This window comes from Microplitis demolitor, chromosome 3 (genome assembly GCF_026212275.2).
Source record: "Microplitis demolitor isolate Queensland-Clemson2020A chromosome 3, iyMicDemo2.1a, whole genome shotgun sequence".
NCBI lineage: Eukaryota > Metazoa > Arthropoda > Insecta > Hymenoptera > Braconidae > Microplitis > Microplitis demolitor.
In genome coordinates, this window is record NC_068547.1 from 1,017,099 (window position 1) to 1,040,017 (window position 22,919).

A 22,919-nucleotide genomic window follows, 5' to 3' on the forward strand; every position below is an offset into this window, starting at 1 on the left:
CTGCGAAGAAGAGATAAGATAACAAAATAGTATCCATATATACCGATTGGGAATTAATGAAACGCAGCATTACCTGCACAACAATAGTGATTAACGTTTGTTATTATTAATCGTTGAATAAAGCCGTGTAAAAATGATTAAAAAGTGCTTTGTGTTCCTTGGATTGGTAGCAGCAATTGCTGTTGCAGCGTACGCACCACCGAGAACATACCTCGATTATTACGCTGCCAATGGTACCAATAAATCTCACCACTTAATAGCTGGTAGCAGACTACCTGGCGATCGGTTGTTCTTCCAAGAGAACATTGTTAAGTCATCTTCATGGCTACAAATTGTTACTCTTGAAAAATCCTACGGTGTAGGCTACTTCAATCACATAACTCAAGTCCAAGCATTGGACCAAAAGATAAATGGAAACGGAGCTTACGCTACAATAGTTAAAGGCGGCCCTGGAACCAGTAATGTCACCATTAGATTCAAGAGCCAACGAAGCCATGGTATTAATTTCCGGGTACTTATCTTCGCCAGATAAAAAAATTTTCTTATTTTATTGGTGTTAAATAAATATGTTCTATTGTAATTTATCACAATTTTTGTTAATTGATTATATATATGAATATGGTGTTATAAAAAATATGTATGATAAATTGAAATAAAATGGTTATCAGCTGCACAAATATAAAAATAAATATATATTTCTTGGATATCCCAAAATTTGACAAATTTAAGTAAAATAAACCAAAACCAAGTAAAATTAAATTTTTTCGACTTGAATGACTTAATTAGTAACTTTTTAAGTCAAAAAATAAAATTTGAATTAATTTTTTGAACTGAGATTATTTTTTCTTATAAATTTGTGTGCATATGTCAACACAGTGATCTAGATAAAATAACGATAATAAAACTTTTGAATGTCACTGCAAAAAAAAGTTAAGAATCAATGACTTTATATATAAACTTTTATTCAAATATGCAAAACTACTACCGCGAAGAATAGGAGTCACATGCAGTTAATATGTGTGATATTTAGCAAAGACGTAGGGTTTTTCCTTGGCATTTTAAATAAAAAAAAAAATAATGTTGTATTGAATTGGCATAATAATACTTAAATATAGACAACTGGTTTTAAAATAGCGAGACTAAAATAATTTAGTTTACACTGATATTAAAATATAAAGTCAATAGCTTCACTGACGTCATTTTATCAGGCAATTTACTTATGGACTCTTTGTGTTGGCTTTAAACTAGTTGTATTGTCATGTTAATTATTTATTTATGACAGTTGTTATTTTCGAAACTTTCCGAGGTATAAAAAACACTATCACTGATAATAATAGCGCGGTATTGGGTTAGATTTATAGTCGTAGGTCGCGTACCGATGATAAAAAGTGAGACCAGGTTTTTTAAGCAAGTGGATTAATCGATCAATCCCACGGCTAAGTACGAGAACAAATAAAAAGGTTGATATGAATTTTAAGAGTTTTGTGTGTACTTGCACTACTACACTCACAGTATTACAGTCAAGTCACGCGTTAACCGTAAAACCAGACACAATGCTCGTGTGGAGCCTTTACTTTGCAGACGTATTAAGTCTTTATCGATCCGAACATTAAATATTAAATCCTACGGAGAATATTATTCAATACTTGTGGTGTGCAAAATGGTACAGCTGTATGCTAAGCAATCATTTAATCCCCGGATATTTATTATATATTCTATAAATATTTTTTTAATTTTTTTATACTAAAGCTTCCTTGGTAATTGTTATTTTATTTTAATTACAAATTGTTAATTACAATAATACTTTTTATTCTGATTTATCTGGTGGAGTTGTGTGGCCGGTACCCGAGTGCAGATATATATCACTTGATTGTATAAATATATATGTATATGGAAGCAAATATAATGAAAATTATCAGCAGCGACGTTTAATGTGCATTTCATAATTTTGAAAATTAAACTGTTTTAATTTTATAATAAAGTTATATACTGGTGCGGTTACTTTGGTGGTGCGGTTAACAGTCGAACCGTAGTTAAATTAGTACGAGGCTGAGTTTATAAACAAGTTCTCTGTGGATAAACGAGAGAATTGAAATTGTTGGCATCGTACGTACGTCAAATTGATTATGCACACATATAACAAATATATTTACAGTGTATATACATATATATACTTAAATTTTACAACGATGACTGAGAGTCGTTGGAGTCATTAGTAAATGATAATTAATTTAAAGCTTCTGCAGTTGTTGGTATATTAATTGTTGGATCCATTACTAACTGGCAGCTGACTCGGAATCGAGGGCTGGATGATTTATAAAATATAAAGGAGACGAGTATGTGAAGCCGATAAACCTCATATGTCTTTTTATATTTTTTAGTGTTTAACCACCTCCGGAGTTGAGTTCTTCTCAACTGGTTCTCAGTGTTGGTAACTGCTATCTTATTATTCGGCGTTATATACTTTTGCAAGTCTTTTTAGATAAGAGTATGTTAATGGCTCATGGCGACCGACTTTACCCATACATTGCCCATTTTCAGAGACTTGCCCCTTATCGTCTCTTCGCTTATACCAGATTCAAATCACGTACTTTTAAACTTTTAGTTGGTTATCGCATTGTCTCGAATTCCTTTTACTCCTTTTTTCTTAATCCTTTTTTACACCGCTAATATTTTTCTGTTTATTCAATTGACCGGAGTTTTATTTCCAGATTATAATATTTTATAGGCCGGTGAATTAATTCATTACTTTTTAGTGAAAAAAAAATTTAAATAATAGAATGAGAAAAAAATAAAATAAAAATAACTATCGACCCAGAAATTAAACAACGTGCAGGGGTTGGCTAAGATTTAGCTAGACATGTTGGCCTCACATACTCACATACATCTACTGCATGTGTATTTATATATATATATACATATAGCTATATATGGACATAGGTTCCTCATAGGAGTACGTGAGTGTAGCAAAGCGTTTTCGCAACGTCTCGTGGCACTAGTGTACTGTAGTGCATCTTCTTTATCGCGCCACCGTCAAAGTACGTGTGTGTAAGTTTGTATCTACGTCTAGGTCTACGTCTACGTCTCCATTTATCAGAATATCTGTGTCTATACATGCATGTATATATTTTATAGGGGTTACTTTTCCTGGTGGTTGATATTATTAAGCGCTTGCGCGTACATATACAATCGTATTTACTGTTTCTTTTGTGCTACCGGGATGTTGAATGAGAGAGACACTAAGCCGACGTATACATATACGACCGCGAACAAATGTATGTGTGTGTGCATGTGAATATGTGGATGTGGGGTGAACAGCGGCGTCGAGGAAGACAATGACAGCATAAGTAACTTAGGGAGCGAAACAAGGATAAAAAGGGAACGTGCGCGGCAGAAGGCTGCGTGGTAAAAGAGTAGAGCTCACCGTCATTCGAAGCCCGCCAACGGAGGAGCGAGCAGCCACGGGATGGGAGCATGTACCAAGTGATTATCGCGATATTATTTACGATACTATATTCATTTTTTTGTTCGTACTAAACGGTAATAAATTATTATAAATATTTATAAAATAACTTTAGGGAATAACTGGTTTATTCGCATTTGGAGTATTAATAAAAATAATAATAATAATAATAACAATAATATTGATAATAAATAGTGTCGTGATTACAACGATGTACAATTGCGGTGGCATGGTGTTAGTAGTCATACCGATGTACTTATTATTAAAGTCTTCAATTGACTTACTACCTGTGACTTTGTGAGTTGTATAATGACACTGATATTGTAGCCTAAAAAATTGTTATAAAACGTGAATGACACTTGAGATTTATTATTATTCGGTGTGTTATGATAAGGGTTATTATTTTTTATAAATATAATAAATAATTATATAGAGTATAGAATAAATAAAAATCAACTGAACAACGCTTGGAGTTGGCCTAATTTATTCAAGAGCCTAATCTTAAGATTATATCTTCAGTAAGCAGAGGGCGAACATGTTGGATGGCCTCTATGGAGTAAAAAGTGATAAATCTTAAATATTGATGATTTAATGATGATGATGATGATGATGATGATGATGATGATGACTGACTAACGAATGAGTCCTGGAAGTCGGTAAAACAGCGTAAACTTTTTATCCTTATCGACTTTACAGCAGCCGAAGGCAGAGGCAGAAAATCTTTCTCAATCCACTGGGTCTTGGATCAAGTGAGTCAACGGAGTTCACTCAGTACCCGGACTGTTGATTGTAATCGAATTTTATTTATCCTCTACTGGAAATGAAATAAAAATAATATAAGATAATAGATTGATTAAATTTAAAATTCGACACGACGTTCCCCTTACTAACAATTACCGGGCGCTGGCAGCGCAATCAGCAGCCTGACCGGGGTTCTCGACACTCGTATATTTGTTGGGAGATTAATTACTCGATGAAATTGTCAGACACCTTAATAATAATATCTAGATATGTATCTGCATAAACAGCCAAAAGTAACTGGTTTATGGTTGTATGACTTAATCGGTGGTTGATTCGACACGAGTCGTAAAGTTCACGGGAACCGAGTGTATTAATTCGAGGAGAAGCTGAGCTGTAGGCTGTAGACTGTCTGACAAAGAGTTGAGAGCCAAAAGTGTCTGACGGTATTCTCTGAACGTGTCCAGATACTACAAGCCAAGTGGAACTAACACAACATCTCCCTGAATTCTTTTGTGCGAGAGACCATCGTGAGACACTAACTGTAGGCTAGCCCAAGAATAAGGGGGACAAGGATAAAGATAGCCCTAACAACAATAATAATCATCATCAGCATCATAAGGATAATAATAATAATAATAATAATACACGTGAGAGGGAGTTTGAAGGAATAACGCCCGAAGAAAGAGAATGGAAAAAAAAACTATGGTACTTTTCACGGGATCCACTTGAGTTACACGGTTAACTTACTGGGGCTTGTTAGTTGTCCTCGACAACTGAGTTATTTGTCTTTGTGTGGGCGATTGTTTAACTAACGATAAATAATATTAATATTTATTCGCTAAAAGTGCAATAATTGCGGATTATTTATTTGTAAAAACGCTTTGGAGCAGCCAGATACATATATACAAACATATATATATAGATCGGGTGTAGGAATGTACATGTGGTACATGTGATGCTGGTGTATTAGAGCAGAGCGTGAACAACCGGTTGGGTAGTTGACGAGGTTACATAGTGTAACATCACGTCTTTTTAAAAACTTTTTTCTCTATAATTGTTATTATTATTCTTATTATTATTTTTAATTTTTTTTTTCTTTACGTTTTCACAGCAAACTTGAAACTCATGTTTCACATGGTTTTCCAACATCGTGTAACCACTTGTCATAATTATTTAAACTATATCTTGTGTGCCGTGTAAAACAAGTCTCCGCGTATTTGAGTCTCATTATCTCAGCATCCTATCATCACACTGCTACACTACTCAAGATCTACCATATATTTTTTCTTGTTTCTTCATACAAGTTTCTTACATACTTATATTTAAATATTTATAAAAATAAAAACACTTTTGTGATGAATGACAACGCCCGGATTTAAAATTATAGTATTGTATTAAATGTGGATTTAAAGTGATTGCTTTAGTTTGTTAATTTGTAATAAAGTGCGTGAATAATAAATTTACAATAAGTAAAAGTAAAGTAAAAACCGGATACTGTTAAACGGAGTACTTAAATACTGGATCTTGCGTAATTAAGTGACGAGAAAGTACGCTATTTATTTTATTCCATAATCAGCTACTCTTAAAAAGTGAGTACCGTAGTTTACTTTATTATTATTAATATTATAAATATGAATATATAAATAGATATTTGCATAAGGTGTGCATGATATTTAAGTACACTGATGAGGGAAGACCGCTACCTGTGTTTGAATGATCCAATTGAAAATATGTATACGCAAATTGTTATGTACCGGTAATGGTAATACATGTCTCATGGTCATGCGTATTATAGCTATACATTTGAATATAAATGTACATATATATACGTTACTCTTTATTAGAATTTATGTCATTTCACGCTCCGTAGTCCGTTGAATTTCTTCACATGCTCTTGCTCTTTACTTGTCTTAGTTCTTTTGTGTACGCAAACTATCGCTCTGTTGGATTTGTTATTGTTGTTGCTATTGCCATTGCCATTATTGTTATTTGTTTCTACATGCCATTTTATCCACACACACTCTCTCTGTCTTTTCCTTGTTTCCTCTGCTGGGCTTCCTGCTCCTTTTCCCTATCGAAAGTACTCCGTCTACTCGCATACACAAGCGGTCTTTCTATACCGCGGGGATCTCGGCTCGTTGTTTCCTTTGGCAGCGGCATTTTGTTCCGCTGGCGAATCCTCGGGGATTCCACAGATTGTAAGATTTAAGACACCTCTGCAACCGTAGGGTCGCGTCTGCCTCGGGAAAACGCTGAGAAAAATTGAAAACCGGTAAAACCACCTCTCATTTTCTCACACCTTATATATATATATAGATATATTTATATGTATTTATACAGTCCTTTTATTAACTTTTTCTCTATTTAGTTCCTCTTATCTAAGTTTCTATTCGTATTTTATTTTCAAATTCCGTTTAAACTTGATAGATTAACAACATTACTAACAGACATATCAATATATTAACTAGGCATTCATTTATAAATAAAATATCTATACACATAGACTTTTTAAAATTATTTACCCATAATTTAAAATGAATGAAGTTTTATTATTTTTTTAATTTTTTTTTTACATTGACATTGACCATTGCGCGGTGTGTATGTAGCGTAATAAATTATAATACTTGATAAATAAATCATGAGATACGGATTTAAATTTCAATATAGATATTTTAAAACTTTGTCCCTTGGGTTTATGTATGTATAAAAAATATTGTAAAAAATATATATAACAAATGTGCGTACACGTAATACGTCTTATTACGTGTGCGACAAAGTATGAGTGAAGAGGGGATGAATTGAAACTGAGAACAGTTTTAATGGAACGAAAGAAAGACAAAAAAAAGGTACGATGATAATAAAAAACAAGTGGAACGGTTTGACTACTACTTTACTGCGTACTCCTGAGGATATATATAAATATATATATATATGTATTGAAAAAACGTGACTGCAATAATCTTGCACTCAAGCACTGTTATGGGTATTCTTGGTTTTTTATTGTACTATCTCTGATAGTGTTAATGGATCAAGGCTAAACCTAGTGTGGTCACATTTTCTTTCACTATTTTTCTCTTCTATACTTATTATATATCAAGTACTTTATGTCTTTTTGCAACTATACACGTCCTACATCACGTACTTTATTTTATTTCATAACTTTTATCACTTAGATAAACATTTTAACTTTAAAATATATATAGAGAGAATTATCTAATAAATTCTACTCGTCAATTGGGAGTAAATCGGGGCCAAGATAAATAATTACTCTTCTGTTTCTAGATACTGGTTAATTTTGAGTAATTTTGAGTTAAAAAAGAGTAAAAAATAAAACAAAGACTAGTTTTTATTTTTTCGTATTTTTTTGTTTCTGGCCCAGGTTTACTCCAAATTGTAGGGTGAATTTTATCGAAAAATTCTCCCAGTGTATTTATATATAGGGGAGACTGGGGCACGACACCCCCTCCCTTCCTCAAGCCGCTAATTATTTTCTGTGGGTTTTGAACATCAGTTACAAGTTTTTTAGGGGATTCGTCGTGCACCGGGGTTTATTGTGCTTAGGTCTCTCTTACGATTTTAATAATTTTTTGTTCCATGTTACCGTGAAATATTTATTGGAACATCGATAATGCCCGTATTTATTAATGCTTTTAATATTTATAGGAGTACCAACGGCCTCAAGATTCAGCCGGACATCATGCCTTGGTTCATACTCTTTCTGCTCCTGCTATCTGTGATGGAGGCCTTCCCAAGGGAGGCCACCTGTTCACGTTTGCCGGACATTTACTGGAATTCAACCAACCCAATGTGAGTCACGTTTTAAATATGTATTTTTCAAAACATGCGCTAGCACACACTCGTATTTATTTATTTGCTTTATCAACTATTGTTCGGTGATCAATCTGTTATTGTAAACAGAAATACGCGGAATAAAAAGTATTTTTGGCAAAACTTTGTGTTTTTTTGCCGTGTATTTGAATCTACCGGTACACGATATTTGAATTATTTATCCGGTTTATTAAAGAGAGAGAAGGTAATTTTATTGCATCGACGGCATCTGCGTATAACGCAATCAATCAGTCCATTGTGTATACATATATGCAATGTATATGATATTTATATATATGTATAAATATGCTACAACAAAAGAGTCTTTAACCAAGTAGAAATAGTTGAGGATCGGTCATGTACAGAAGAAAATATGAAATAAATCGAGCATTATGAATCGATCATGCAACGCAGGATTCATATACAGTGAATGCTGATAAATCGGAATCGATTTTTGATAAGATTCTACAACCGATTGGGACTTGAGTTTGTCGCTCGAGTTCGCATTTACGCTTGGATGAAACTAAACTCTCGTACCGTCACTTTCTTTCTACGTGGACGGCAGTATACTCCGTTGTAGTTTGTAGTCGAAGCGAAATATCCTACAGAAATTCAATGCCAAGATTAGTTTTTTTATTTTTTATTTTTTTTGTACAGTGTTTCGCTATTTTTCGCCCGATATTTATCACTCGTAATGCCAACGCATATATAACTCGCATAAATTTTTTATTTAAAGTTTTTTGTTATGATTATTTAGCGAAATAAATGTCCATAATACGGACATTATTATTATTAGATAAAATGATAAATAAGCGTAAGAATAATAATGATGGTGGGACCCCCGTTCAACAGTCGCAATTTATTGTTGTCATTTGCACATACTCTTTGTTATATACTCTTGATCGTACACAACTCCTCCTCTCCCCTTACACACCGCCCTACAGTCATTCCCTACATACTCTATCATCTATATATATATATATATATATATACTATTATGTATATATAGTATACACTAGCTCGTAGGACTTTGCCGCTTGATGTTTTCCCCATGCCGAAGTATCTCGGGGCGGCTTTCAGCGAGATTGATAATTTATTTAAGTGTCAGCCGCGTTAAAGCGTAACTGCTGGATGTGAATCGCCCAAATCAAAATGTCACGCCGCGAGCATTGTACGTATATAACATACATCCATATATTTAATAGATATATATGTATATATGCAGGCAGATATGTACATGGACGGCCAAGAGTCAAGTTGCTCTTCGATTTTTAATTTAACCCTCGAGCATATACCAATCGATTTTCATTCGACGCCGCTGCTCAACAGTACAGACGGTACAGACTGTAGATGTCTGCCGAACAGGTGTGAGTCGCGGTGATACATTCGCCGTGATAGTGGTGGACTTGTGAAACGAGATGAGAACATCTATACTGTATATAGCACTCCTCTACTCTGTACTCGCGCGCAATCACTCCAAACGTTTCCGCATTCATTATATCACCCGGGGTTTTTGTCTCGAGACACATCTTTTTTTAAATTTTACCAGCTCTTTAACGGACATATTTTATGTCCAAACTCGCTCAACCATATATTTATTCATAAATATGGATATTTTATAGTTAATTACAGGATTCCTCGATATTTTAGACTCATTTATATATGTATATTTTAATTAACTAGTAATATATGTGTCATAAAGTAATGGATTTATTTTAGAATACCTACTAAATAATCCATGACGATAGAATTATTAAAACATGCAAATTATGGATATTTAAAAATTGATGAGCGCTGAATTTATATATCGAGTGGCATAACATATTGACATACTGACACGAGGATTTTTGAATCATACATATTTCCAGAGCTCTATTTCATCTCTCGAGGGCCCATTGTTTTGAATAGACTTTTACTAAAATTTATTTCGTACTAACTGCACAATAATAAAAGTAAAGAGTGCTTAGTCAAGTAGAAAAAAAGCAGTAGTAGTAACGTAGTTTTATCAGAAATACCCGTACAAGTATGAGTAGTTGTTTCGAGGAGCTAATATTTTATATTTTTCGAGGAGAAAACAAGCCGAGGATTTGTTGGTCGATATGATGGTCGCCAATTGCCATCACCACTGGGGTAATACTGATACTTATTTATCGGTATCGGATATAGTTGAGTTGCTCTCGGGGAGTTTGTTGGTGCGTTCCCTTCGGAGGAATGCCGTGGGTCAAGTCGGAGATAAAAGTGAGCATCGTTCGGCCGGTTTCTCGGGGACTCGTCGACTCTTGTGTCTGGAGAACACAACGTGCGATATACACACCATACTATACCTGCAAATATATATATATATATATTTATTTATATACATAGTATACCGGGGGAAAAAAGAGATTTAAGAAAGCAAAGCATCGACCGGTTTACTTGCACTCTGAAAGAGTCGGTTATAACCAAGAGTTGGTTGTAACCTCAGACAAATCTTCATGTACGGCTCTTTTTTATTTTTACAATACTTTTTTAAATTTATACTCTTCCTTATTTTATTTATAAAACTTTTTTTTTTTTTTTTTTTTTTTTTTTTATAGTGAGCAATAGATATGCAAATAGGTCTTAGCCTTACGTATGATAACTATACAATGTACGTGTGGAAAATGATGAAAATTATATAGTTTACGCTTTGAATGACATGACATGACATAGATAGATATATTTGTATAAATAAAAGTTTTATAAAAATTCTCATGTGTATTATAGCAGTTGATACATGACTAAATAGTGGGCATGGTTAATTTCGCGCTACTGTGATTCCAAATTCGTTCGACGTATAATATCACGTAGGCAATTTATTTTACGTACACTCAAATGCTGCCCAAACTCCATGGGCTCATACTCTTTGAAGAACTTCGCTCCAGGATGTGTCGTGTATGTATGTGTGGATTCTGGATGAATATGAACGTCATGTATGCACATGTATACACATGTATGTGTGTATGTATGTATGTATGTATGTAGTTATTAGTTTTTGATGGCTGTATTTGTATCGCTGTACAGTGCTTTCATACAACGATTGCTTTTATTCTTTGGAAATAATCATCACGTGCATTGAAACATATATTTAGTTATTTTTTTTTATTCCGATGAAATGTGATTAATAAAAAGCGAATGCGTGAACCGGAAATTTAAAAATGAATAGGTTAAATAAATTTTTGAATCGTTATAATAATATTTTTCAATCGTTTTTTCATCTCTGAAGTACATGTGTGTAAAACTAAAATTTAACGACAATGTAATGAGATAAAAAAAAATAGGTGATTAAAATCGATGAATGATTGAATAAAATTACTACGCAATCCAAAGTCTTGTGCTGGATTATTTTGCATGAGTTATATATTTATATGGACTGGGACTGATGTAAATATTTTGAAACTCGAGGGTTTGTCATTTTAAAGTAAATCTGACGAATACGAGAGCAAAGGGTCGAGAGTGATTTGCTTTAATTACGGAGTTTGTTTATCCATACATATTGTTGCCCAATATTTGTGAATCGATCGATATAGTTGAGCGTACATACGTTAAAGCTATTGTATATGTGACAGTTACCGCTTGTACATTGTATATATGTATATAAATTATTGCATTTTATCTCTATCGTTTCATAGCTTCCAGCGAAAACCCAAAGCTCTCTATGAATATCACGAAAAATAATATACATCTATGGATTTCAGTAGATTTTAACTAGTAATTGGTATCACAAATACAAATTGATTCAATTTTTGTATTTTTTTTCACAGACTCGTGTGTATAAAAATGTCGTTTTTTTTTTTATTAAAAAATATGCACATAATTTTGAACATGATATCAATGATTGATGAATCAGAGCTAATTAAAGAGAATTTAAATTTATCCAGCCGTTTAATTAATTTTTATAATGAATTTTAATGATTGGAAAATTAAATTAACTGTTAAATAAATCAAATAGAAAAGTTTGAAGTTTATATATATTGTATTTATTGAGGGGGAATATAATTGAATTTAATATAGAATGATTTTAATAACGATAATTAAAAAACGTGTAAATTTGCATTCTCTTGTTAGTGATAATTTCGCTACGGTCTGAACTATGTTCTTGCGAGTGTATATATTTATGTATGATGCTAATAATAATAATAATAATAATAATAACAGTAATAGTAATAGGGGATTCACAACAGTAGTGAATGAATAACAATACAGATCAAGGGTTACATAGAGAAGAATCTACACTAATCTCTGGAATAACTTTAAGCGCCTTGTGAAGCTTTGCTATGCTAATAAGAGTCTGTATAACTTTCTTATACAGTGACCTACATAGTGAGCTTTTGGGTGCATAGCGAAATAGCATCAACATCAGTTGTACCAGTCAGCAACAGCAGCAGCATCATCACTACTACGCTGTTCATCCTACACAGGCGTCGCTTTAATTATATGTAGACACTATCTCGTGTTACTGCCGATTTTCATTAACTTGGGCATGTTATGCAACATATATAGCATATACATATATATGCATGTATACAAAATCAGTTTTATGTCGCATGAATTTTTAAGCTTGCATGTTATATTAAATGGAAAATTTTTTTGCTTTACAATTTATAACGTTTTAAAAAAATTTGTGGCTGTATGAGTGTAGAATCCTGTTAAGAAAAATAAAAAAAGTACTTGCCATAGCTACTGCGGCAAGTCAAGCGAGGTAAACCGGAAATGAGGAAAGTTGTTCGGCGCCGGGGAAAGAATTTTCACCCGACAACGCTTTCGTTTTGTGCTCATGCACACCTACGCATAATACATAAATGTGCATTATGTGTCTATGTATTATATGTATGGTGTATGTATATAAATTTATATACATATGTATAGGTGTATATTGGTATATGAGATTGTAAGCATCAGGCCTCGCACGGTTTGGATTTCCCCAGCGGTAATGACTCGGAAAAACCATTTGTCCTGGAAGAAATGATTCGCGGGGAGAACAGCCGGAAACTCAGCTTTTCTTTTTGGCTGAGTCATACTTTTCGTCTGATGTCTTCTTCTTCATCGTTGAACGTATAGTCTTGGTAGTCGGTTGTCTACAATCGTAGATCGTAGCTGCTGTAGCCGTTTATTTCCTCGGTTAATGCGATGAAAAAATACACGTATATTTTATCTTAATGGAGATCGGAAGTTGGAGTTAATGTTGTAATAATAGATAGTGTTAACTTTATATTAAGCGTGACAAAAAAATTATTAATGGACAATAGCAATACGGGTATTAGAATTTTTATAATTTAGATTCAATAGTGATGATCTGATGACAATAACAATAGTAATAATGCTAATGACTATTCGATAAATGTGTAGATAGTTTAATTGAAAGTTTAAACTACGATTTGTTCGATCGTGATGTGCATTTTATCCAGCGATAAGAGTTTTCGCGTTTAAATTTCGGGACGATTTAATCTTTCAAGTCGTTGACAACACAAGGGTGACATTAGACTACGAAATGGCGTGGCAGAGGGTGTTCCACCCTTTTCTGCCTTTCCGCATCGGCTTTTTTCTTTCTTCCGTTTTTCTACTTGGTCCCAGCAAGCTTACATTTGATTCAACAACCACTGTGAGATTTTCTCTCGGTTCCCGTTTGATTTTAGTGTGATATATAAACCTATCGCTTGGCTTCATAAAAATATATATATATTTTTTTTATCTGCCTTTATTTTTTTCCTCACCATTTTTTTGTTTACTTAACTTGTCGTTATCGGATTTCAATTTTTTCTATAAAATTCACCATAAATCTTTCATTATTATCTTGTCAGACATGTTCTTCAGGCGAACTGAGTAAGTGTGGTATTTATATACATATATATATACCTACCATGACTCATATATTTCACACACTACATTAAATTCCCGTTCATTCTCTTGTCGTGTGTTTTCACACACAGAATATTGTGTAATGATGCCTAACACTCGGATCAAAAGATGTCGGTTCTAAATGAGAGGTATTATGATGATGGTGACGCGCACATATATACATATAAAAATGTATGTGTGAGTGTTTAATGACCAAAGTTTTTTTACTGACGGCCCCATGAAAAATCTGCAATCTCTTTATTTGAATGATCATTTATTCTTAATGACGTGGCAAAAAAATTTATGAATTAATTATGTGTCTTTTTGAAAACAATATATATTTTCATATATACGAGAAAATTATAAACATTGGATGGTGATTGAATTACGCATTATAACTGGATGAGTGATTTAAAATTTATAATTTCGCGGTATAACAAGAGCAATAACAGCAACAACAACAACAACAATAATAAAACAGTGTCAACTTGTGGTATGATGAAATCCCGCGAGCAATGAAAATAAACTCGCGTCTCCGGTTTGGTTTGATTGGAGCTATGAGAGATGCTCGCCGTGCGGATTCATTTAAACAATATGTAAATTACTACAGAATTCCAGTCGTTGTATAATTATGCTAATTTATTAATAAAAGTTTGACCAAATTTCTTATTCTGTTAGCCATCTTTCTACTACAACTTTTGGTGTTGTATCTGAAATATTAATTTGTTGTTGGCTATTTGTCTGAAATACAGATTATTTAAAACACTAAGTTATAGTTCTTGTTTTTTGGTCGTTAAATTCGTGTGGGAAAGCAAACTGCATGTAAATTGCAGTTATTGTATTATTAATATTAGTTTTACTTATGAATTGTATTGGTGGTAGCAACCGTGAAAGTGACAGTAGCGGAATCGAAATTGGATAGATTTTACGACACACGTTCGTTCGTATGTTCGCTCTTCTAACCCTTTCTCGATAGGACGAAAATCGATTGTGCGGCGGCAGAACGCCAATTCGGAAGCTTTCCACGGGACGAGAATCGTAAAATGGCGTAGAATCTATACAGAATTTGCATAGTCGATTGGCCACCGATCGTTAGTGGCATTTTACGCACCCACAGCTGAATTCCACAGCATACAGACCTTGTTTTTTTTTTTTTCTGACTCTCATTGTGTTACCAACTGATTCATAATTTTCATTATCTTCACATTAACCCTTTCACCTTTATTTTTTTTTATCATACTCACAATCACCATTATCATCAATTTTATTCTTATCACTCTTTCTCCATAAATGTAAAAAATTTCATTTTCATTTTGTCGATAACATTTTTAAAGAATAATAATAAAAAAAAAGTGTATAAATAAAATGACGGGCGAAAGCAAATAGATATTGCTCAGAAAAAGGAATTGGGAGGATATTGAGAGAGATTGAAGGATTCGGAGCGGCCATGTCGATTGCTTTTTCACGTCGTTATACAAAGAAATTCTGGAAAACTCTAAAAATATCATCCAATTTCATACATATAAAGATCAATCTATGATTTCGGGCGGCGAAAAAAAAAGCAAATAAATAAATAAATAAAATTACTATTCGTACACATAATTTTTTTCGACATATGAACAAGTACTGCAGACAACATATTTTTTTTTTTGGTTCTATTTGTGATGTAGGTTCGTTATTGTGCTGACCATGCCAGCAGGTCTTTATGTCTTGTTACACGCTGTCATACAAAACAACAAGACGACGTATAATTCTCTCTACATGTAAACTGCTACAGAAGAGAAACCATTTCTCTGAATAGAATACATGCGGAAATGAGATAAAATTAAACGAAAAATATCCATAGTAGCATTTGCAAAGCTATCTATGTAGTATAAATGTATATTATATATAGATATATATTTATTTATTAATGGGATACGCTATAAATATAAGACAGTAGTCAGTTATATTTGTTTTGGAGATCATCACCCATTTTTTGTTATTAAATTTAAAAAATATCTGTCGGTTGTGAAAATGATATCAGACGAGGATGTTTAACATCTAGTTTTTTTCATGAACGTGACAGCTAGTTTTCTTTTTCTGTTTATTCTATTTATTTTATAAAATTGTGTGGAGCTTCAGCAACAGCGGTAGCAATAGAAAACGTACGGCAAACATCTAGCTCGTGTGAGCGCGAGCGTGAGTTAGTGGATGTTTTTCTCGTTCGCAACTCGATCGCAGGTGATGTTTTCTTTTATTGCTGTTTCTGAGCGTTTTTAATTCCCGGCAGTATTGCGTTGCAACGTCGAATTGCTCAGAACGCTAAATTTAACGACGTGGAATTGTAATATAAAGGGCCGTGTCGTTGATAGGCCAGTATAGCACAACGTTGCCAAAGGCGATTCATCGCGGAAATCGAGTGGATTTCATTTCGTTTAATGGAGATCGCTGAGGCGATAGTTGGATTAGTAATTCAGTGGATTATTATTCCGGTGGAACGGTGGATTAATCGAATATCGTTTCCTCGGGCAAGAAAAGAGCATCGTAACGGTGAATAACTACATCGACTGGAAAAGTTTCCACGGCTCTCGTCTCTGTAGTCTCATCGAATTCAACCTTTTTTGTAACTCTCAATCATTTGACCATAATTTACAAATTTATTTTTAAATTACTTATTGCGCTGAATAAATAAAGATTAACTCTCTATTATCTGGGTCAATATTATATAATATTGATTTACTTTATCGCTCTTTTAATTAAGTTATCTAATTAATGCTAATAGAAAAGATCGGGAGAAAGAGACAGCCAAGGATGAGAAGAGTAATACTGTGATTAAAAAACTCGAGATTTTATCTCGAAAATGCGTGGCTTGAATGAGTATCGTTAAGTCCATTATTTTTTTTACTCATCTCAATTTTTTTTTTCCCGTCTTTCATTTTATTTTATTTTATTCTTTATTTTTGTTAGATATATAAAGACCCAGTCCTCTTTACTGTATCAACAATAAATGCATTAAGCTAAGAAGGCATCATAAAAAAGTTTGTCCCAGTTGCCAAGTACGTCGTTTTCTCCCTGTTTATATGAAACAGAGATCACAAGTCCGAGCTACTACCTGCTTCTTAAAGACAACAAAAAAATAAGTAATAATAAACAGTGAAAAAGAAAAAAAAGAAAAACAAAATATAAGATTCACGAGTTACTTTAAAGCTGTAAACGAGCTAAAGTTTTCAAGATGACTGTTGTGTCTATATGCATTTTTTATTACGCGAATTGCATATTACGAAAGCGTAGAGCAGACTCTACATACAGTTACTCATATTTTTATTTTATTTTCTTCGTTTAATTTACCATAACTTTTTTACTTTTATAACTTGCTACTTTTTATATTTTTTATTTCCTTGGCTATCTTCAAATTTATCCGCGTTTAGCAGCTCAAAAGTTTATTGAAACTCTATATCTATATCTATATCTATATGTATGAGAAGCAATTTGCATGGAATCACCGGTGTTTAGGCAAATTCAAAGACATGAGCGTGTGTGTGTATCAATTCCATGGGATATATATCTCTTTTATATGTATATAACATTACAAACAGTCCATCTTTCTAACGAATCATTTAATTTTAAGTGCTTTAACCCTTATCTACTCTTGTGACAGAGTCATTTTAGCAAAACGGTTGTCTATTGCACTTCACTGATGGAAAATGACCAAGATAATTAATGCCTACTGACAATCGTTTGGGTCTGGAGAGTGATTAATTACGGTGAGAATCGTTTAACATCGTTTGTACCACACGCATTAGGGTGTTATTTAAACACACTCACACATTGACATTTATTCGAGTACGCAAAATCACTGTCTATATTAGTCTTTTACTATTGATTTCATTTACACGAGCTTATATGCAGGAGAAGAGGTAATCTGGGCTGCCTAGAATTTATAATTAAGAAATTTTACATATCAATTAACTAAAAAAATATTTTCTTAGAATTTAATTTTAAGTTTTGCTTAAATAAGGACAATAATTAAACTTGATGTTTTTTTTTAAATGGACCATTTTTCCTCTCCCCCCTCCCCCATGTGATTAAACTATCTCAACGCGAATGATATTGTATAATAGAATAAAATATTAAAATTTATTTTTGTCAAGTAATTAATATGTATGTATATATTTCATAGGGTTTATAAATATTCATGGTCTTCCCCGTGTATATATATGTATAATACATACCAAATTTAATATTCCAACAAATATGTAACTCATGTACGATTTAAATGAATGAATAATTAAGTTATGAATTTAAAAAAAATAATGAATATCAGCGTTTACACGCAATTTTTACCAGCACTTTTAAATTAAAAAAAGTAAATTTCAGTGAATATGACAGATAATATATATTTATATGTGTGTAGAGTGGGTTCTAAAGCGTTTTGTGGATTGCATGACAGTAACAATTACTCATTGAATGACCGGAATCGTTGATAGTACTCTAATTATGCTGCTTGAAAACATTTTCACGTCTGGTATTTGCGAGTAGTAGTTTTCGAGTCTGGTGCCTAGTCGGGGAAATGGGCGCTCGTAGTTTGATTACAGTTGCCGACGAATGCGGTTGCCGTCCGTTTATTCGTTCAGTCATTTCAACTAGTTTCCAACAAGTTCATTCTCCACATGAGGATTCTAATCAATAATACTCGCACGCAAATAACTTTTACTCGCACATTTACCTTCATACCTATATAAATCATCCAACACATACATCCGCCGCCATAAGATACACAAAATCACATCCCCATAGTGTATTAAGCAATCGACAAATTTATAATACTTAATAAAATTTACCTTTTAATTTATCAACTTTATAATTTCCATAAAATTATCCTCTTAATACTGAGTTAGCAGCATATTTGATTATTTTCTTACCCCGTCTCTGTTTATACCCCCAGTATACGCATATATATGGACAATAAACTATCTATCGTCACTGCGCAATTTGATCTTGGAGGATTAAGTTCACGTGGAGAGAAGCTGGAATCCCCTGGCGAGTGGACGACGGCGTTATCGCGCAATGTTACCTTATCGTGGGTGGCGGTGGTGGTTACTAGAATACGGGTGGGTAATCGAGACAGTGTAGCGTCTCTACGACGACCCTGTTGGTACACACACATACATACACATACATATACAGTGACACATCAGTACATTTGACGTACAACAGCAAACGACATACTAACACTGATATATTTCATGCTTGAATCATCGGGCTCTGTGACTCTGAATATGTATATAAATCTACTGTCTACACTATATGTAATCTATATACTCAAATAGTTACACTTCATATTATATTATATATTATACATATATAAAATGTATATAGACTGTAAATTTAACTGGGGAATATTGACGTGTATAGATGACGTACTTACGTTGACGTATTTTCATATTATTACTAAATTTGCATACTTAAACAAAGTGTCTAGTATCTAAAATATCTCTTGGTTAAATTTTTTATATTTTTTCTAATAAACTAGAAAAGTTTCCAAGTAGGTATTGTAATTTTTAGGAGGTTTTGCAACAAACTTTGCTGTTAATATTTTTAACTTTTCGCTAAGAAAATCTAAGATATAAATAATGGCAATGTTACTAAATATTTTAAAAGTATGATCCTGAAGTTAGCAGACAATCCAAAATTTTTGAAATTTTTTTTAAAAATCTAATTTTAAAAAAATAAATTAAAAATACACACATGTGGAAAGTTAATAAAACTATATGTGCAATTTTTTTAAATTTATCATTTTTTAAAAAATTCAAAAGTGACAGACGTCAGTTAACTTCAGTATCATTTAAAAGTTTACTCACCGGTTGCTGGTTTTCATGATTTATGGATTACATATGTTTATAGAATTGGTAATTTTTCCATTATTAAAATGTAAAACACATATCAATTTATTTCTAACACAAAACTTGAAAGAAAATAAAAGAAACTGAGAATTTCTATACTGACACCAACACTCACGTTACCATTTTTTAATTTTTCATAACTACTTATTTCATATACGACCTAAAAATAATTAACTCACTTTACTATTATCACAAATAAACACTTTACTTTATAATTTAAATGAGTATGAATGTAGCAGACATCAGATAAATTTAAAATTATTAATAATTAGAGTAAACAAATAATTAATAATAGATAAAAATTTAAATAATAAGTGTATTTTTATAAATATTATTTTTTCTATTATTTACTCTATTTATTAATAATTTTAAATTTGTCTGTCTGCTGCATTCGCACTCATTAATTTGATTTATTTCAATTACAATGAATACAAACCAGTCGTCGATTATGATCCTGAAGTTAGCAGACGTCTAATTCGCCAATTCACTCGTGAATTTTTTGATTCGGTAATTTTGAAAAATTTAAACCAATGGGAGACCGTGAAAATTATGAAGCTCTAGACAACTTCATATCGATGCATTAGTGCTTCATCACTGCCATTGTTCACATCTCCGGTAATAGTGCGTCATCTAATTTTAAATAAATAATTAATTAAATAAGTTTATTAATTAATATAATGACATTTATTTTAAATTAAATACATACAATTTATTATTAAGAAATAGTGAAGTTATGACATAGTGTTTGAAAAAAAGTGCGGGGCAACGACAATGGATCGATCATTGTAAAAAAAAAAAAATTATGGGAATAAAAGGAAGTAGAAGTGACTAAATAAATGTGTCAGTAAAATTTAGTTCGTATTTAGTGCAGTGAATAGAAGTGAGAGTGTTTTATTTATTTTTTTTTTTTTCAAACGAGTAAATGAAGCCAAGAATCGATCGATAATTTCCTGGAAAAATGGCGGGCTAGAGGTCTTGGAATTCCTTTGTCTAAAAATTTGTTATTTTTCATTTCTATTTACTTGACTATTACATTTAAACGTTTAAACCTCAACTCAGTTTATTTTTTGTTATTTTGAAGGCCTATTGAAATAATTAATTTTTTTTTTTTAATTACAAATTATAAATTTTTTTTTCTGATAAAATTTTGTCCTGTCATTACAGAAAATTCCGCCATTTTTTCACTTAAAATTATAAGTTTCGATTCGAGATAAATTATCGTGTCATGATTATTTAAATGTGTGCAATCGATAATCGAAATCGTAGAGTTCGATTTAATTTTTTTTATGATCCTGAAGTTAGTACACAATTCAAAATTTTTGAAATTTTTTCACTTAACAACTTAATTTAAAAAAAAATAAAATTAATTAAAATTATACACATTTTGAAAATTAATAAAACTATGTGTGTAATTTTTTAAATATTTTATTTTTCTAAAATTGATTGTTAAAAAAAAATTAAAAAATTATTGGACATCTGCTAACTTCAGTATCATTTTTTTTTAGTCAGTGTAGAATTAGTTGATTAGTAAGTGAGTAATTAAGTGAAGTTTTATTTTAATAGTGAGTTTTATTTCAAGAGTGAGTGAAGTTTTGTTTTAATATTGAGTTTTATTTCAATAGTGAGTGAAGTTTTGTTTTAATCATGAGTGAAATTATATTTTATTAATGAATGAAGTTTTATTTTAATAATGAGTGTAGCTTTATTTTAGTAGTGAGTTTTATTTAAATAGTGAAAATTCAAATGTATAGTAAATGAACGAGTATATAGTGTCCTTTTGTCTCCGACTCCTTGATGAAATGATTTTCTGCTATCATCGAAGACATCATGACAAAAAAAGCAGCGAATGGTGAGTCAACTTTGATAAAATTCAAATTTATTTAAAAATTGATATAAAATTTAGCGAGAAGTTTTGAGGTTGTCCCGCAGGGACAACAATTATTCAGATTTTTTTTTTTGAAAAGTTTCGATCGGACTTTTTATCGATGACTTAATTTTGTTATAATACTCGTATGACATAATAAATTACTGACGATAACCACTGAACAGAAAATAGCTTAAGATAAATTACTGCGACGGTTAATTTTTTTTTTATAGACGGATATTTTCACATTAATAGCAATCACGTTAATAATTTTTTTTATTTCTTGTTTAAATTTTTTTCTTCATTCTTCGCCTCGATGAATAAAAAAAGTTATTGCGAAATATTTTATGTCGAGGTGATATAAAATTTTCTTTGAAACTTTGTCGTTTACGGACTTGACGGAGTCGTCTGTGTATTGGAAAGGAAGGAATTACATTTGGCCTACGTAGGTAGAGCGAGTGAGAGTACAACTGGGAGTGGGAAAGTTTAAGAGAAAGAAAATAAAATGAATAAAAAAAAAAAAACAGTGATTCCGATAAGGTGCTAATGACTTGGACTCGCTCCAGTTCAAAGATTGATCGACTCAGCTGGCAGGGAGTAACGTCGGATTGGCCAACCGATTCTTAGGTTACTCTCTCAGTCTGGTGGTGTTCTAGCTGAGAGCAGCCAAGTGATGAAGACGAACGCGAATGCGAGCGCGAAATTCTGGGTAGAATCGCTGACCCCGAAAAAGCACTGCGATCGATTATGCTTCAACGATTCTCCAATAAGATGAACTACTGCGCATATGGATGCTGCTCATCATCATCATCATCATCTTCGTCATCGTCATCTTCGTCATCGTATATGTATGAATGCTCTCTGCTGTTGCTAACTCCCATACAAGACTCCAAAGTACATCCCCCACTGTGTACATACTCGCGAATATTGTTACTCATTAAAATGTATGCTCCTGAATAGAATCACTATAAATAATAGGCATCACACTTAATTTATACATTGCACATTTAATTATAATTTAACCTGTTAGGTTTTAATTTATAGGATGATTTTAATAGTATATAAGTACTTACGGAAACAACTTAATTATTGGATAATTTGTGACATTCAAAATGGACGATAATGCCAGAATAGTTGAGTATGTGTGTTTATAAGTGGATGATGTATGTGTGTGAGAATGTAAATATGTGTGGAGAGGAAGGGAGGAGGGAGAAGGGAGAAGGGAGAAAGATAATCCGTATAAGGCTGACAGGTCGAACCACTCTGCTGGCAATGCTGGCAT

At 32.4% G+C, this 22,919-nt stretch overlaps 2 protein-coding genes across 3 annotated transcripts in view; both read left to right on the forward strand.

Moving 5' to 3' along the window:
* Positions 1-673, forward strand: LOC103576204 (probable salivary secreted peptide). The gene has a single exon (XM_008556331.3). It carries the CDS (start codon positions 134-136, stop codon positions 530-532), a length of 399 nt encoding a protein of 132 aa, XP_008554553.1. The 5' UTR covers positions 1-133; the 3' UTR covers positions 533-673.
* A 2,777-nt stretch (positions 674-3,450) lies between these two features.
* LOC103576205 (ephrin-B2) overlaps positions 3,451-22,919 on the forward strand; it is a 178,023-nt gene continuing 158,554 nt past the window's right edge. Inside the window, exons 1-3 of one of the 2 annotated variants that reach the window (XM_008556334.2) lie at positions 3,472-3,540; positions 5,316-5,793; positions 7,868-8,011. In XM_008556334.2, the coding sequence (XP_008554556.1) occupies positions 7,902-8,011 (110 nt within the window). In that variant the 5' untranslated portion in view covers positions 3,472-3,540; positions 5,316-5,793; positions 7,868-7,901. Of the gene's footprint in view, positions 5,794-7,867; positions 8,012-22,919 lie in introns of both variants that reach the window. The other variant, XM_008556333.2, reaches the window with a different exon arrangement.

Excerpts from the sequence above, each read along its gene's own strand:
- LOC103576204 (XM_008556331.3), top strand. The coding sequence starts at position 134 with ATGATTAAAAAGTGCTTTGTGTTCCTTGGATTGGTAGCAGCAATTGCT.